General features: G+C 40.6%; 1 protein-coding gene across 1 annotated transcript in view; it reads left to right on the top strand.

Annotated features, from left to right (window-relative positions):
• Window positions 1-3513: 3513 nt before the first annotated feature.
• The window catches only part of NECAB1 (N-terminal EF-hand calcium binding protein 1), a 171389-nt gene continuing 156627 nt past the window's right edge, over window positions 3514-18275 (top strand). Inside the window, exons 1-2 of the mRNA XM_046641574.1 lie at window positions 3514-3625; window positions 10875-10899. Coding sequence (XP_046497530.1) covers window positions 3527-3625; window positions 10875-10899 — 124 coding nt within the window. The 5' untranslated portion in view covers window positions 3514-3526. The remainder of the gene's footprint in view (window positions 3626-10874; window positions 10900-18275) is intronic.

Here is an 18275-nt window from a genome sequence, read left to right as displayed (position 1 = left end):
AGATAGCTTCCTTGCTGGCTGAAGTGGTTTAAATAACAGTTCTTCCATGAAGCAGAGATGGATTGAAATATAATATATCCCCCCTCAGCTATCTCCTGAAATGCTAGAAATACCTTCGTGTCAAAGTCTTGTCAGAAGAAGCCTGAGAGCTGGAATCTAGAATTACATTCCTTTTTCCCCCCTGGATTTGCTACAAAAAAGTTAGTAAGAAGATGCATTTCCTCTCTCTAGCTGTCTCCTGTTTTTGACTGATACTACGTACAGCAGTGGAGCATCTGTGTTTCAGGAAATGGACGTGTGAAAACAGTTTTCAAAAATGTGCACTGTCTACATAAAAAGAAAACCAAAAATATGTTTGGTTATCACTTTGTAGAGCCTATTGAATTTGGCTGTGAATGGGAATCTAATTGCCATCCATTCCTACTGGATCCTTCTGCAAACATTACATTTCCATTAAGTAGAGAAGTCAGCTATAGCATCAGGGTGTTGATGCTGAAATTGTAAAAGAAGAAAATTGACTAGTTGGTTGTTTAATAATTTATATTTCTTCTTGACAGACCATTAGAGGAAACAAGCAAAGCTACAGGTACAGAAAATATCATTTGTGTCAGCAAAGGTATAAAGGGCATATTTACTGAAGTGTTACAAATGGCTCCCTGGTTTTGAATGATGACTACTGGATTATGCTCCTATTCTTCCTTTAGAATCAGAGAATGTCTCCTTCATCACCTGCTCTTGTTATCATGGGATTGGCATAAAAGTATTGCCACTTGTAGGGCTGAATTTAAGAACTAAGGGACCCACAGCTTGGGTCAGAGATGCCAGACTTAAACTGCGCTTGGTGCAGAAAAATCTGTTCAATCTTCCATCCAATGGTAGTAAGAAATAATATTGTATTTTTGTGAACTTGGTAACTTAATGGTTATGGTCAGTACCCATCCTCCTTCTCATTCTGATTTTTTTTCTTCAGTGATTGGATGACCAGTATCCATTTGATGAGTTGGCCAGTCTGTTTTTTAATAATTTTGTATTCTTTTTTGATGAGCAGTTGTCAAAGGGAAGGGGCTATTCCAGCAGTTCAGATGATGAGATTTGCAATTGAGAATGTAAAAGCACACAGATGCCAGATTCATATTGCTCAAGCACAGCTCCAGTCAGTATCTTCCCTGACTAAGTCTAATGTCTCTAACTCCCTGCCTGAGTCCAGAGTTCTACCCCTGGACTCTAAGTGTCTTTGCCATGTAGCTTCTGCCTACCTTCTGGCATTTTATTCTGCTATTTTCCCCTATGTACAGTATAGATCAGTTCAGTGGTTCTTGATCCTGGCTGTACATCATAATCACCTAGGAAGCTTTTTCTAAAAACACTGCTGCCTAGGGCTCACTATGTGCTAATTGAATATGAATCTGGAGGGGGAAGCACAGGCATCAGTTTGGTTTTTCTGTTTTTTTGGGGTTTTTTTAAAGCTTATTTTGGTTACCTATTATTATAAAACAAACCACACCAAGACTTATTTGTATAAAACTGTGACCATTTTATTATGTGTTATTGTGCTTAATTCTGTGGGTCAAGAATTCAAACAAGGCACAGCATTGATGGTGTGTCTCTGCTCTTTGAAGTCTGGAATCTGGGCTGAGACAACACAAATGGCTGGGCTTGTCTCAAGCTAGGTGCTGGAATCATCTGGAGGTTTCTTTATTCACTTTTCTACCAGTTAGGCTGGGATGACTCAAAGGCTGAGTTCAGCTGGTATCGTCAGCCAGAGTGTCTACACGTGCTTCCCATATAGCTTGGGCTTCCTCAAAACATGGAGGCTCAAGGTAGTCAGATTTCCCACAGGAAGCCCAGGGCTCCAGAGGCAAATATTCCATTGGAAAAGGCAGAATTGTGGGGCTGTTTACACACGTAGCCTCAGAAGGTCCATAGCATCACTTCTGCTGCATTTTATTCATCAAAGCAATCACAATCTTTCAGATTCAAGAGGAGGAGACCCACCCCTCCATGGGAAGAGTGTCCATGAATTTGTGGCCACGTTTTACGGTTGGCATACACACCTGGTAATTCCAATGTACAGCCAGAGTTGAGAACAACTGGATCCAGCAAGGCTGGGACTTGGGCGAGGTGAATGAGACACCTAGGGTGCAAAATTTAGGAAGGCAGTCACTCTCAGGATCATGCAAGTGCAGGGTAGTTGTGTGTAAGGCACCTCCCTGGCCTGGCTCTAGTCTAGGCCCTGGTACAGAGCAGCTATATATGAATCATGCATGGGAGAGGTACATAGATGCCCAAGTCGCATACTTTGATATTCTGATTCAGTAAGCCGGGGGTGGGAACTAGGAGCTGCCCCATCAATTCTCACAGGCAGAGTCTCGTTTGGACAAGATACTTTTCTTATTGACTCATCTTGCTCCCAGATAGTTCAACTTTGTAACCCCCACAGCAACAGGCATGTGCCTTGCATATTTTTAGAGACTCAGTAAACAGTGGGTATCTCTCCTGATGAAAGGTGAGATTACCATTTTTGCAGCCCTCGCAGAAGTTCTCAAATACTGAAGAGTTACTCTAGTTTAAATTTTTAAGCACAGATAGGGACTGCATCCTTTATTGTCACTTCAACTTTGGAAAACTTCTTGCTTGAATGTTATCTGACAATCTTTTCCCCATAGCTAAGCTTTTTTTGACGCTTACTCTGCAAAGTCCACAACACTACCTTTGTCGATGGTACTATCACATATATGCATCAAAAGTCTTTGAGGCAAGCATCCTCATTGTGGCCATTTTACTGACGAGGAAAACTAAGGCTTAAAGATTTAGTAACTTGCTAGATCACAAGATAAAGTGACCGAGGCAGGTTTCCAACTCCGGCCTCGAAGATTCCAAAATTCAGTGGTTTAACCCCTATCCTAATCCAACTCCTCGTTGATTAGCAGTATCTACTAATTAACCCACCTTTGGAGAGGCTGGAGAGTGTACACAGCTCCGCTTGGACAAAAGCAAAGTTGGCAAAACCTCTTTGAATCCTTCTAACTCACAGGGTTTCCACCCTGGGGTGCGCTCGGGGGCGTCCTTACTTCATGCTTTGCCTGTTCTGGACAGACGCCCTTCCATCTGTTCTCCTTTTCTGTCTGGGCTACCTCCTCCCTCGCGGCATGTGAAGCTGTTGTGAGGTGGGCAGAGGCCCCAGGGGTATATCTGGCCAAGGCCAACGGCAATGCTGGGGTCAGAGTCTGCTCCCCGGCAAGGGGGCCGGCGCACTTCTAAACGCAGGGGTGAGCCAGCTCCAGGAGCCGTGAGCCAGGGGAAGGGGGAGGCGCGAGTTCCAGCGCGTGGCAGCGCGGAGGCCGGAGACCAGGAGGGGAGAGCGAGCCGCAGAGAGACGCAAGCGAGGCGCGCGGGGGAGCGCACACCCGCTCCGGAGCCCGAGCTTGGTGGCGGCGGGCGGCGAGGCAGCAGTGCGGCCACGCCCTTGCCCGAGCCTTGCGTCCTCCCAGTCCCGCTCCTCCCTCCGGCGTCAGGTCTCCCGAGGATGGAGGATTCGCGGGAGACGTCGCCGTCCTCCAACAACTCCTCGGAAGAGCTCAGCTCTGCCCTGCAGCTGTCCAAAGGCATGTCTATCTTCCTCGACGTAAGTACAGCGGGAAGGAGTTAGGTTGGTGGTCCCCAGTGTCTCTCCTCATCCCCGGGAGGAAGGGGGTCAGTCCAGGTGCTGATCAGCCTGAGTTCTGCCCCAGAACACCGGCGAGAACCACCTCCTACCTTGCTCCCTTCTCCCCCTGGAAAACTACCGAGGCAAAGGCCAGAGAAATGACCGCCGCTCAACTTATAAAAAGGGCTGTCACAGACCTGCGGCTTGGGAGCTTGGGGCTTAACAACCCTTAAAGAATTCCGAAAGTTAAATTTCCCATCAGTCTGGGTTTCGATAGGGACTAGATTTGTAAATACAGCAGGATCCATTCGAGTGAATATGGCGTTTTAAAGGGAGCTAAGGGAGTGGGGGAGCATTGCCCCAACTCATCCTTAATGTGTTCTGTTGGCGGCCCGCAGTCTCGCTGATGCTCGAAGGCGATCAGGGGAAGCAACAGAGATTTCCATGCCCCGCCATTCTCACCCAGCCCTCTCGGAAAACAATTGCTCCGAAAACACACTTGTTTTTCTTTTTACAGCCGTGGCCATGAAAGATGTCTTTCAAGATGATTCTTTTTTCACTGCCACCTCCCATTTTCCCGTTTTTCGTCCCTGTTACTCTCCCTCTCTATACCTCTCCAAATTGTGATTACCGTGATTATCTTCATCAATTCTAGCTTTTGACTGCTTTTCCTTTGGTCCTCCCCCTTGCTTGGGTATTGATTCCTTTCCTCCATTTCTCTGATATGATGATCATTCTTTCTCATTCTTTCTTTTCCTTTCTCTGGTATTTTTCTGCCCTCGTGCTGTGGTTTCTCTCTTTATAGCAGTTTTATTTATTATTTGTTTCTCAATTTTGCTTTACTCTCCCTTCCTGCTGTTTTTGTATTCTCTATATTTCTCACCCTGTTGCACATCTCTTTTTTTCTGCCTTTAGGATTTGTGATTTCCCTGTCCCTCAGTCGACTGCTGGGCACCTGGTTCTCTCAGCCCCTCGGTTGTCACATTCCTGCTGTCTCCCAAGGTAGTTTCCGGCTCAGTGGGAACAAGTCTGGCTGCTTCTTGTTTAGGCATGATAGAAAATGGGGCAAGGGCATGGAGGAGTGCTGTGTCCTCTTTCCTCTACCCTTCTCTGAGTTATCATTTCTTATTAAAATCCAAGTGAGGGGGCCAGAGGCCAAATACATTTATTTATGGAGAGATGAAAATATGAGGAAATCAGATTATTAGTATCATAATGGTGAGGCAGAGATAAGAAGATAAGGGAGAGGGGGCAAAGAGCCCTCCCAAGTTTATTTTGAATGGATTAACTGGAAGTTTTTGATTGGGAGAGAAAACTCTGTGAATAATTAAACCTGGTCTAAGGCAAAAGATACAGACAAGGTTTAATTGCGTCTCCTGGCAGCCTTCTCTCCTCATCACCATGCAGTTCCAATTGGGTATCCAGGCATTCTGGATCTGCCATTTTATTCCCACCAAAACATCTGTGGGCTTCCCATTCCTTCACTTGATAAGATTATTAAGTATCTTATTCTTCATGAGCACTCATCTCTCCTCGGCTTGGGTCAATCAGATATGTTATTGGTGCTACTGGTTTAAGTGACTGATACTATTCCTTTTAAATCCTGCCATTCAGGGCCGATAAGCCCTTGAGGAACTGAGCTGAGAGAGGGAGGAGGCACCACAGCATGCCTGGGAAGGAAGTCCTCAGGGATAGAGAGAGTCAGGGTCCCTGAAAATCATGTCTGTTATGAAGTTGATGATTAAGCTGCCATGAAATTGATTCAAAGAGGGCAAGAGGGCCCTGCATTCATTCTGACCTGATCTTCACTCTATCTGCAAAGACATCAAGTGCTTCCCTGTGACTTTTTAAATGCAGTTAACAAATCCTGGTGATACTGTGGAGATGAGTGGATTGAAGCTACATAAATGGAGCATCATCCTCCCTGACTCATATACCAACTTGGCGCACATATTCAAACTGCTATTTAAAAAGAAGAAAAAAAGGAAATTAAAATGTCATTTATTATTGTATATGCATGATTGTTCACAAGGTCTGTAAATAAACAGCATCAGGTCCTTGTCCTGAAGGAACTCGTAGTCTATGTATGGGACAGCCTGTCTTCTTATATCTATTTCTAGAATTTAAAAAGAAAAATATAAAACTGATGAGAGGTGTTGACATGCTTGTTTGCCAGTAAAATGTTAGAGTCTCCAAAAAAAACTGCCACTGAATTTTATCTCGAATGGAAAAGATTTTGTTTATACTTCTCTTCAAGATATTTTGTGAAAAATCTAGCACTCTGGAGAAATATGTGACATGAAAAAAGGATTTATTACTTAGGGATTTGAATTATGCATTTCTGGATAATATTGCTTTTAGCAAAAATAAAATATGAAATATAAATACATAATTTTATTAGTTTTAATATATGCTAGTAGTACTGCTAAGAAAGATTGCTTTTTGAATTCTATTCAGATTATAAGTAGATATTCTCTATTCCAAGGAGGAACAGAAATGAAACCAATTAGATGCTTCTGCATCACATAGACTAATTTCCAAATTTGAGGAAAACTTTGATTTATGTTCCAATGCCATAGGAATAATCAATACTGTAAGAAATGATTTAAACTACTTTTGAGGATACTGTTAATGACAGGACTAGACATGTCCAGCTGGTTAGAAACTAGCCATAGATCAGAAAACTAGAGATTTACCACAACTGTTGACTTTTGCTTCATTTTCCTTACCTCCAAATCAGCAATAATATGCTACTTAATTCTAAAGTTGTTGTTGTGAGTATGAAATAAGAGTTCATAGGGTGGAAAACTGAGGAACAAAGGAAAATGTGTGGTATAAATTTGAACTATTATTGTTATGTCAGTGTTCCATGTTGAATGCATAAATAACAGCAGCCAAACCCACAAACTAATACAAAGATTATTTCTTTATAAATCTAATATATATGCTTTTCTTTCTGAAAAAATGACAAGTAAGCATCAGTTCATCATGAATAGTCTTGCATACTCAGTGGGGGACTTAGAAAACCCAGTGCTGTGATCAAGGCTTGCCTGCCCACTGAGGCTGGTGCAGTGTCTTTGCATGGGGCACCCCCACCAGCCACAGGAGAGGGGCTGAACTGGTTGCAGAGGGCAGCAACATGGAAGGACCAAGAGGATGATGATTATTTTCCTTTTTACACCAGTATACTGTCTTTTCCCTGGTTGCTGCATTCCAGATTATAGAGAATAGACTCTAATTTAGAATACTAGTCTATATAGCATGTAGGCCCTCTCTTGAGTAGTTACATTAATCAACTCTACTACTGTGTAAAGAGATAAAAGCAAACCTTAAATTCATCCTCAAAAACAAGATAAATCCCAAATGAAGTTAGTTGCAAATTTACCCACTCGATGCCACTGTCTTCTTCCAAACAGTTTTCCTTTGATTTTCAAATGGAAAGGAAGTGATGAGGCAGATTTGGGGCCCGGAAAGTCGCCAGGGGAGAGAGGTGACTTTACTGTTTGTCTTCCCTTCCTTCCCCCAACCAAGCATGTATGCCCATGGATACCCTGAACAAAAGGCACAGTGCATGGATGGTCAAGGGACTTTGTGGGAATGAGTAATAGTTTCTCCTTGCAAAGATACTTCATTCCGAAGCCCTGTACATACTCATCTGTATGAGAGGTGACATAGACAGGGGACTGACAGAGCAGAAACAGTTTCCCAGGTACAGTAGTTCTGTGACTGAACTCTGTTACAGCCACCTCCTATCTTGCCTGGTGCACAGTTGATTATTTGAATGAGATTAATCAACATGGACAGTTGATTATTTGAGATTGTCCAGTTGGGAGAATGACAGTTAGCCCCATTATTGTCTGCCCTAGTTGGCAAGGCAAATGCCACTCTACTAGTTTCAGGAAGCAACAGAAATAAGGAAAACTTAGTTTTACTGTTATCATACATTAAAAATTGTTTTCCTACACAAGGCCTACACGAGGCAAAATTTAGAAGATGAAAGTGTATGTGCTGATTACCTTTTTTCCATCCATCTTTCAGTGCCTGCTTCCCTGCGTCCTACCTTGTGATGATTTAGTAGCCTGGTAGCAAAACTACCTGCTGGATGTCCAGGCCCACACACTATGACTCACCTACAAGATCTTCTCTTATGTATGGTACTCCATATTCTGGATGAATCCCAACTCCCTGCCCTATATCCCAGTTTCTCAGGAGTCCATTAAGTGACTGGCTAGCTCGTCTCATTACCTAATTTTAACCGGATACATTGGGAGGAGGCACTTAGAGAATATTAGTTCAGTCAATGGTGATTATGTCAATATTTTATACTTCCAAGGTAACATTTGCATTTTAACACCTGTCTTCAATAACTTAAAGTGAAAAGTGAAGAATTTCACTCAAGGCCATTAAAGAATATCTTTTGGAGTAAAGGAGGCTATTTGATAATCCTTAAATTGTTGCAAAAACATAGCGTCACCTGCACTTAAGCTTTAAATCTGACCATAATGTTTAAATCCATTTACTCTCTATCTTGTGACAGCAACCAGTAAGATTAGCTGATCCAGATTACTATGGTAGCATAACATAATGAACTCAGTTCTCATCTGCAGTACATTTTTTATTAGTCTGTGGTCTCAGAGGCAAAATTTGCAGCAGAGACTGTTCTGTTTGTATTTAATTACAAAGAACTGTCTTAATAACAAAACCAACTGTCTTAATTTCATCTCTAAGAGGCTGGATGCTATTTAAGATAGATATTTATGAAATGAATTGACAGAAGTCCTGGTGTGTGGTTATTCCTATTCTAGTCACTTTGAACTCATAAGGACATGGTAGAGCTTGAAATGGAATCTTAGAGAATATCAAAGGTAGGAAACAGGCTGTGTTTCATGTCTCCCTGACTCTCAGCTGGGGCTTCATAGTTTCAGAGGAGAAGAAGAAGCTGGTTATGATGGAGATGGGTCCCCAGAATTTCCACTAGAAATTACCTCTATGGAGTAGAAAGAATTTGTGCCATTCTGCTCTAAGCACAGAAGCTCTTACTATTGAAAGCAGTCCTCTTACAATAATGAAAGAAATTCAGTCTTAAAAAGGGACCAACTTCTTATGCATTCAAGTCAGAGTGATACATAACTGTTGGAAATTTTTCAGGGGTAAGATTTTTGGTAGGAATATTAGTATTTTGTAATAAAACACATTGTAATAATGATTAGATTTATCCATACCTCATTTCCATAAAGTAAACAGAAGGAAAGGAGAAAGGAGGGTAATGTTTCTATGGTAGAAAGTAGTAAAACAGACAACTTTGCAAATTAATAACTATGCTCATGTTTCGAGCTGGCTACCAAGAAGTGACAACCTAAGTATAAGAGTAGCTCTGGTTGCTTAACCATAGCTACATATTGCTCAGGAAAAATGATCCTTAAGTGCCCTTTTTGCATGATTAAAGGTTGTCTTTGCAATATGATAAAGGGACATTTCTTTGGTACTGTATATAACATAGCTGTGTATTATATTATCCAGGTTTTTTTTCTACGAGTATACAGCATCAGGACTAATTTGATTCTTCCTAACAGAAAAAATAACCCAAACTATCTTAAGATTAAAAATAAAATAACAATTTATTGGCTCAATGAAAAGCAGAGATCGTCCTGTCAGGGTGGCTTCATCAGGGGCTCAGAGAGTATCATCAGGATCCAGTTTCTCCAAGTCTCTGGACACTGCTTTCTTGAGTGTTGGTTATTTCTAGGTTAGTTCTTGTATTAGTTTTGTAGGTCTGCCACAGTAAAGTGCTACGCAAAAGGTGGTTTAAACAACAAAATTTATTCTCTCATTTCTGGAGGCTAGAAGTGTGAAATCAAGGTGTAGGTAGGACCGTTTGCTCCCTCTGAAGTTCTAGGGGAGAATCTGTTCCATGCCTTTCTCCCAGCTTCTGGTGGTGGCCATCAGCCTTTTGCATTCCTTGGCTTGCAGCTGCATCACTCGAATATGTGCTTCCATCAATCAGATGGCCTTCTTCTCTGTTTCCCTGCATCTCTGAATCTTTCTTTCTTTGTAAAGTCCTTGGATTTAGGGCCCACTACCATCCAGTAAGATCTTATCTTAATTTGATTCCAACAGCGAAGATCCTATTTCCTAACAAGGTTGCCTTCACAGTTATGGGGAGTTAGAACTTCAACATTTGGTTTGGGGTGACACAGTTCATCCCATGATGCATATGATAACAAAAAGGCTGACAGCAGCTCCTTAAATGTATCTTCCCAAGTTCAAACCCAGCCGAAGACAAAGTGTGTCTCTCTTGACAACTCAAGAAAAACCATGGCCTACCATTCACTGGCCTTACTGTGCTCATGCCTGAGTAGTCACTTTGGCCTTAGGGATGTGACATCCTGTTTGCCAGGCCTGAGTGCTCTACCCAACCCTGGAGCATATGGGCCGAGAGTAGAGGAAAGTCTGGCTTCTCAGAAGAAAATTGGAAATCATTACCAAAGATACTGGATGGCCAAGCAGTTCATATCCATCAAAGACAATTTAAAATGTGTCCAAGATAATATAATTAATGTATAGAAGTAAGATAATATAGACATGTAAGCTTCTATTTATCCACAATTTATTTTGTTTCTTTCTATTCCCAGTTTTCTTGAGATATGATTGACTTACACTAAATCGTACATATTTAAAGTGAAAATTGATGAGTTTTACGTATATATATGTATATACACCTATTGAGCCATTATCATAATCAAGATAATAAGTACATCTACCACCTCAGAGCAGTTTCCTCATGTCCTCTCATGATCCAGCCCTCCCTGGCCTGCTCATTCCTCTGCCACCCTTAATTTGCTTTCTGTCACTGTAGATTAGTTTGCATTTTCTAGAATTTTGTATAAATGGAAACATACAGTAGGTATTCTTTTGTGTCTAGGTTTTTTTACTCAGCATAACTGCTTTGTGATCCATCCCAGTTACTATAGGTGTCAAGAGCTCCTTCCTGTTTATTGCTCAGTAGTGTTCATTATGTAGATATACCATGGCTAGTTTGTCCATTCACTAGTTTATAGACATTTGGGTTATTTTCAGTTTTTGACTATTATAAAGAAAGACCTCAATTGTGGAAACATTTATTTAAAATTGGAATTTCTTTTATTTAATAATGAATTATGTGTGAATACAACATTCACTGCAATATTTAGAAAAAATGGTGATAAAATTTTTCCTTTTTCTTTTCCAGATACTGAGGAGAGCAGACAAAAATGGTAAGACCAAAAATCTATAGTTTCTATTTATTAATCTCTTACCTTTTAGATTATCTCATAAAGAATAATATGGAAGCAAGAGGAGAACCGAAGAAATTGACACTTAAAATGTCAGTTTGTTGTACTAGTTGGAGTTTTAGGCAATTTCATGCCTCTAGATATTCATGAGAAGTTGACAGAGATATCTACATTTGACAGGAAGATAGAATTTACTCCTTTGAAGTTATACTTGGGCTCTGGCTTTTCCCTTTTATGCTTTAAATTAATTTTAAAGCACTAACAGCTGCTATTTGTTGAGTTTCTACTGTATGCCAGGCATTTGGCCAAGCACTTTGCACTCATTTTGTCTTAGAGTGAAAAAGGTATAGATCTGAGACTTGAACCAGGTCTATGTGACACCAAAGTCTAGACTTTCCACACTGAACTTCATAGTGGCCTTGGGGGCTCCTGCTGCACTCTTAAGATGGCTACCTGGAAGCATGGATTGCCAGACTTATCTCCACTCCTTGGCTCTTGACCATAGCTCTCCCATTTGAAGTGTATGCGCTGGAAGTGATAATCTATAGAGACAGAAAAGTGGGAGAAACTAGAAGGAAAAATTACTCCATCAAAGGAAATACTGTTTAAGTGATGCCTGCACAAAGTCCAATTATAAGCTGTGATAAGCAACATCTTTTTACTCCTTTTTTCCCCTACAAATTTTGTTCCATAGAATACCAAATCAGGGCTTACTGAGTTTATTTTTCTGCTATACTATAAGTACATAATAGAGCTATATTCTTGACAAGAGCTTCTTGACCAGTTTAGGATACAAAGAGTACTTTCTTATCTATGGGGGGAGATTACAGGCAGAGTCCAGATCTGACAGTTGTAGTCTAGTTAGCCACCAGGCAGCCAGGCCAAGAAAAGTTTGACTGGCACTGTACACCTTTCCACAAACAGAAAATATATTAACCCAGGGAGCAATAAAATAGTGTCGCAAATCTTGATAATATATAACTAAGCCTGTCCATCAAAATGTTTTCTAAAATTATGTTGTTATCAATTCAAAGGGGCTTTTTTTTCACTTGGACCACTTGATTAATTTTAAGACAGATGGAATGATGCTATTACCTTTTCTCCTCATACCACGCATTGCCCTTATGCCTGATATCCAGCTCCAGTGATGCCAAAAGCACAATTGAATCATCCGTCTATCTCCATGCTACCTGCCTCGAATTTCAGCAGCCGTTTACAGCTCAGGAAGGCATTATCTCCCTCTCTTCTCAAGTTCCTAGGCTCCACCTTCCTTTGCTTGGACTCCAAGGCTCCTGTTGAGGGTCGCTATTAGCTTTGTATCTGTCACTCTTCTTTCCAAAAAACTTGCTTCTTTGGTGGCTCACTATCATAATCCATAGTTATAATAAAAAGCACCTGAAAAAACAGTTCACATGATTTGATGGATTTTATGACAACTTCATACATTATGCTATTTAGAGTGGTCACTTACACTGGCAGCCCCATGTGGTCCTGTTCAGTCCCATATTTCCTCACCTGCCTCCGCGCCTTATATGATACCTCTCTCCTCCTTGCTCCCTGTCCTAACACCTGAGCCTTATGTGCTGTCAAAGTCACCTGCCCTTCTGCTCTTATTCCCACAGTCTTCACCAGGCCCTCTGCAGTGCTTGTGATTTCCCGTCTGCCGCATCTCTGTGCTATTGTCCCCGCTTTGATCTCCACCTGCTCTAACATTTCCATGCCTAGCCAGCTTGAGAACTCTCATGTATTACTTGCATGCCTGCTCGAAAGGCACCTCATCTAGGAAGCTTTCCCCAGGTCCCCCTGGCAGGGCCCCACCCTCTCTGTGCTCTCCATACTTTGGCATCTACTGATTATTGCCCTCATGGTGAGGATGGCAGTTGTTTGTGGGGATTCTACTTCTCCAAGCCAAACATGCCTCTTTAGGGCAAGGAACTTGTCTTAAGAGTAGCCCTGGGCCCAGCCAGGAGTAGGTGCTCAGGGGTGTTCATTTAATGAGTTAATAATGATTAAGAACATTCCACTCTGTTATTACTCTTCTCCCTCATTCCCAGTGTAATGTGAGGGGAGGGCAGATTCAGGCCACTTTGGGTTTAAATCACAGTGGTGCCACCTAGCTTGGTGGCTTTGGGTAGGTAACAAACTGCACTCTCAGCTTTCTCATCTATAAAATGGAGATAACAACATCTACCTATGTCATGGGGTTATTATGAATAATAAATGAGATAATATAAGTAAAGTCCCCAGGCAGTGCCTGGAACATAGTAAGAATTTGCACCTGCTCATTTTCTTCTATTATTATGATTAATATTATCACTATTACTACTGAAAGCTTGAACTGTTTTTGTGTTGTGGTGCCTTGACTATTGGAGACACTTGGTGACGTTCTAGTCATTTCTATTTCAGTGGAGTTCAGTGGGAAAAAAATGACTATTACAGGTGCAAAATGGAAAAAGGGAGAAAGGATAGTGGATAATATAATGTAAATGAGAACATACCAACATTAAAAAACATCTTTCTGTACCATGTGTTCATCACATTCTGTATTTGCAAGTAAACAGCTGCTACATGTATTTGATCTCTGGGTAGCAGACCCCGTATGCTAGAAACCCTTGAGGACTGCACAGTGGGTGATGGAATAACAAGGAATAAGCGGTGATAAGCAGTGTGATAGCTAGCCTGCCAGAGTGCACATTTGGCTTTTGGAATTTATCTGACGTGAAAGAAAAGCTACTGGAAAAATGGGAAAAAATACATGATTAATGATTAGTTATAATAATGGTGTCTTAGAGAGATTTTTTGTTTTGGTTGTTTTTAAATCATTGGCTGGGATTTTAGACATAAAGGTAGACCTCAGAATAGGATTGCTTAGGAGAGATGTGAGTGCTTTGATATAAAGAACCCAGAATTAAACCTAGAAATGCAAAACTCCTGAGAAAGCTTACATATATGTGGGTGAATGAAAATGGAAATGATACATTGGTATTTGTAAAATTTGCAAAAAGATATTTTTAACCTTAGGAAAAGTCACAATGAAAAGGGTGATAGTAGTGAATAACACCATCTGATTGCTGTTGTTGATGTGCACTTGCTAAAGATCCATGGCCATTCTCCATCTGCCCTTCTCGGTCAGCAAATAGGTAGGCTGTGTGGGTGGCACTTTTGGTCCCGATTTAATGCCTGATCTCATTAAGAGATGGTTATGGTTCTCCTCAGTGGCTTTTAGTCCCCTCCAGCAGCCTGTACATTGTGAACCTGTGAGGGCTGAGACCGGGCCTGTGTCACAGAGCACCAGGCCCACAGCGGGGAGCAAAATGCCTGTCATAACATAGGTGCTCAATAAATATTTGTGAATCTCTTTGTAAGACGTGCATAACCAACAATTTGACCTTGAAAACTGAAGATGAAACAGTTATATATATCAGTTCATCAAACCAACATTGCTATTATTTACCTGTTGTTTATTAATTAATAGTATTAGTAAAATTTATTGAGGACATATTGTGGGCGAGACCCTACTCTAGGTATATACATTGTCCTTAGTCATTTTGAAAAGTATACAAAATAGATGGTTTAGAGCCATGGGAAGAACACAGGCTTTAGTTTTATGATGTTGAGTAAGTTACTCAACTTCCCCTGCTTCAGTTTCCTCATCTGTGAAAGAAGAATAATACTTCTCCCATTAAGTTGTCTTAAGAATTAAATGAGATTACGCCTCAAAAACAATTAGTCTTGATCTCGCACATGGTAGTTGCTAAATGTTTTAGCTATTTTTATTATTTCCCCATTTTTTAGATGAAGCAAATGAAGCTCAGAGAGGTTAAATAATTTCTCTGGGTTACGTTGTATGCTAACAGCAGAACCAGGATTCTTGAACCCAGGTCTGTCTGAGTCCAGATTTGGTGATCTTTCACTATATTATGTATCACATGTATTTCAGTCTACACATACATAAGTATAATTATAATCATAACCTGAATTTGCAAAGATCTTGAATATGATGTTCTGATTCCCCAATGCACAGTGGTTTTATTGATTTAATGCAGTAAATGCTTCCTTGGTGATCTAAAATAGTTAACACTCTTTCAATTACTAATTCAAGAAAATAATGTTGGCTCGAAAAACCCTAGTCTAAGAACAGTTGATGTTGTATTTGTGTATTTGGGATATTTTGAAGACTTCAGGGTATCATTGTATAGCCAATGTTAATAGATTAAGTGAGAATTGGTAAGAACCTTTCAATTTGTTTGCCCAAAGTTTGGTTTATTCAATCAGCATGTAAAAATGTGAGCTCAGGTAGAAGGGTGAAACAAAGGTTTGGTAAGTGGGAGTATTTTCCCTGAAGATGAGGAACTTCCAGAGTACCATCCAGAGGTCTGTGATTCTTTGTTTCTTTTTTTTGTGTGTGAGGAGGATTAGCCCTAAGCTAACATCTGCCGCCAATCCTCCTCTTTTTGCTAAGTAAGCCTGGCCATGAGCTAACATCTGTGCCCATCTTCCTCTACTTTATATGAGGGACGCCTGCCACAGCATGGCTTGTCAAGCAGTGTGTAGGTTTGCACCCAAGATCTGAACCAGCAAACCCCGGGCTGCCGAAGTGGAACCTGTGAACTTACCCACTGCACCACTGGGCTGGGCCCTCTCTATGTTCCTATGTCTTGGTAACAAGGCTGTCCTTTGATGTGAGCTGCTTAGTCAGGCATCACTGGCCCTCCACTGGGCTCCACAGCCCTCTGATGGTCTAATCAGGGGTCCTAGCCCCCCCAAAATATGTAAAGACTAAGGGTTGGCCCTTGAAATCAGGATTATAATTCTGATTTTTATTTCGTAATTCCTCACTACTTTCTCAAACTGAGGAAAATTAGCGAAGCTGAGAATCAGATAACTGATTACAGAGCAGTCGGGATCAGAGACCGCGTAAAACTCATGTTTGCTCTCAGGCATATGCATAATTGCGAAGGCTTCAACAACACACCTCCCAGTTTGAAAGTCAAAGCAAAGTGTAGTAAGAGTGATTCATTTTGGGGGCTGGCCGCGTGGATGAGTGGTTAAGTTCGTGTGCTTTGCTTCGGCGGCCCAGAGTTTCATTGGTTGGGATCCTGGGCGCGGACGTGGCACCGCTCATCAGGCCGTGCTGAGGAGGTGTCCCACATGCCACAACTAGAAAGACTCACAACTAAATAAAATATACAAGTATATACTGGGGGATTTGGGAGAAAAAGCAGAAAAAAGATAGTCAATGTCGTTAGCACAGGTGCCAGTCTTAAAAAAAAAAAAAAAAAAAAAAAAGAGTGATTCATTTAAAAAAAGTCTCACGCCCTAACAACGACCCTATTAGAAGCAGTGGCTCATCAAGCAGTGCAAAATGTGGGAGTGCATGAGTGCGAGTTCTGACTGTAATGATTTTTTTTTAACAAAATAAGGGAAAATAAACTTTCTATTTCCATAGTACTTTTTCTCCCTTAAAATCTAGAGCAGTTTCAAGCTCATAAATGTGTTGTTTTTCTGTCAAAAGCAGAAAACTGTGAAAATTCTTATCTTTACAAAGCTGAGCTTATCTGCTGTAACAGAAACAGACAGAAAATTTAGCTTCAAATTACTAAGCTATGGGCAGCCAAAGGCTAGAAGTAAGACCTTGCTCTGATCCCAGGTCCTCAAGCGTACAAAGCAAAGTATCTACCCTAACACAGGGCTTCTACCGTAAGCGGTTTCTGTAATCCATATCTACGGGTTGGCAGCCCAGCATTCCTTTCCTTTTCTGTTCCTGCAATGTAATCATCTCCTCTACTCCATCTAGATCCAGAAGGTGTGTAGAATTGATGGTTAAGTGTATGACTTTGCAGTCAGATTATCTGAGTTTGAATCCCTGTTCCACTTAACTCTGTGATCTTGGCAAGTTACTTAACTTTCTCATCTATAAAATGAAGGTAAAGACAGAGCCTCTCTCACAGACTTGTTGAAAAATTAAATGAGATAATATATACAAATTTCTTGGAAAGGTGCCTGACCCTTAAGAAGTTCTTAATAGGTGTCATCTATTTTCATTTTCTGTCCTAATTCTTGTTCTTATCTGGTGTGACTGTCAATCACAGTGTCTGGCCCACCCTCCAACTGGTGCTCGTTATTCACTTGGCGGTGCCCAGAGGTCTGTCCAGGATGACCTTGCTAAGGCCTCTGAGCTGCCCTGGGGCTTGTCCTACCTTTGCCCTGGTCATTCAGTGTTTTCTATTGTTTGCAAACCAATTGTCCTAATATAATTTCTCGTGTGTGCTTGGTTGTAATATTGGGATCACTTTCAGTTATGAGAGCTTATGAATATCAGTTGATCTGTTAGTGAGTGATGTTTCTATCCTTTTCCTTAATATTCTAAATCACACCTAAATTGTTAAAAATATAATTGCCTGTACATTACCAAGACTTGTATGGCCATGAGAAAATTGATTCAGACTTCAAAAGAAAATAGTGCTACAATAATAACAGTAAACAGCCTTAGCAAAGGATTACTATATACCAGAAGCTATGCTAGGCATAATTTATTTATTCTCCATAATAATTTTACAAGGAAGTAAATATCATTGTCTCAATTTCATCAATGACTGATTTCAGATATAGGTAAACTTGTTCAAGGACACTGAGTGAGTAAATAGGTTTTATATCCAGATTCCCCTCTAACCCAAATGTCCTAGGGCTTAGCCCAGGATTCTTCTTGTACTGTGCCTCATCTCTGTAGTAGGCTTATGCTGTTGAAATCTAGAAATTTCAATTCTTTCACATGAATAATGCTAAGAAATTCAATGTAATTTAAAAACAAGTGACAAAAATAATGGCATTGTTTTGGCTATGATCCTGTTTGAGGGTAGAACGGTATAATGGAGATTTAGAACCAAAAAGGACAACTCTTAATCTTGTCTCTACCATTTGTTTGTTTGCTCATTCATTTATTCATTTCCTTAGTATTTTATTAGTGCCCTTTACATGCCAGACATTATGCTAGGTGGTAAGAATGCAAAGATAAAAAAATACATAAACTTTAGTATACCTTTACTAGGGTGTGATCTTGGACAAATTAATTAACCTCTCTGAATTTGTTTCCTCTTTTCTAAAGAATAACAAGACTAAATTAGCAGGGCTGTTGTGAGGAGTAAGCAAGGTAAATATATGTGAAGCCCGAGAATTTCATTTAGTATATTGTGAATATGCAACAATTATCAGTTCCCTTTTGCCTTCATTAATTTTGTATAGGTCCTACAAGATATGATTTCTTCACTTTGTGAATTAGTTATAGAAGGCTGACTGAAAACTGTGAGCCCTTACATGGCTTTCTGTTACTAGAACAAATAATATATTTGTGTAATGAA

This window comes from Equus quagga, chromosome 16 (assembly GCF_021613505.1).
Source record: "Equus quagga isolate Etosha38 chromosome 16, UCLA_HA_Equagga_1.0, whole genome shotgun sequence".
Lineage (NCBI taxonomy): Eukaryota > Metazoa > Chordata > Mammalia > Perissodactyla > Equidae > Equus > Equus quagga.
Note: the sequence above shows the minus strand (reverse complement) of the source record. Positions and strands in the feature narration are given on the sequence as shown.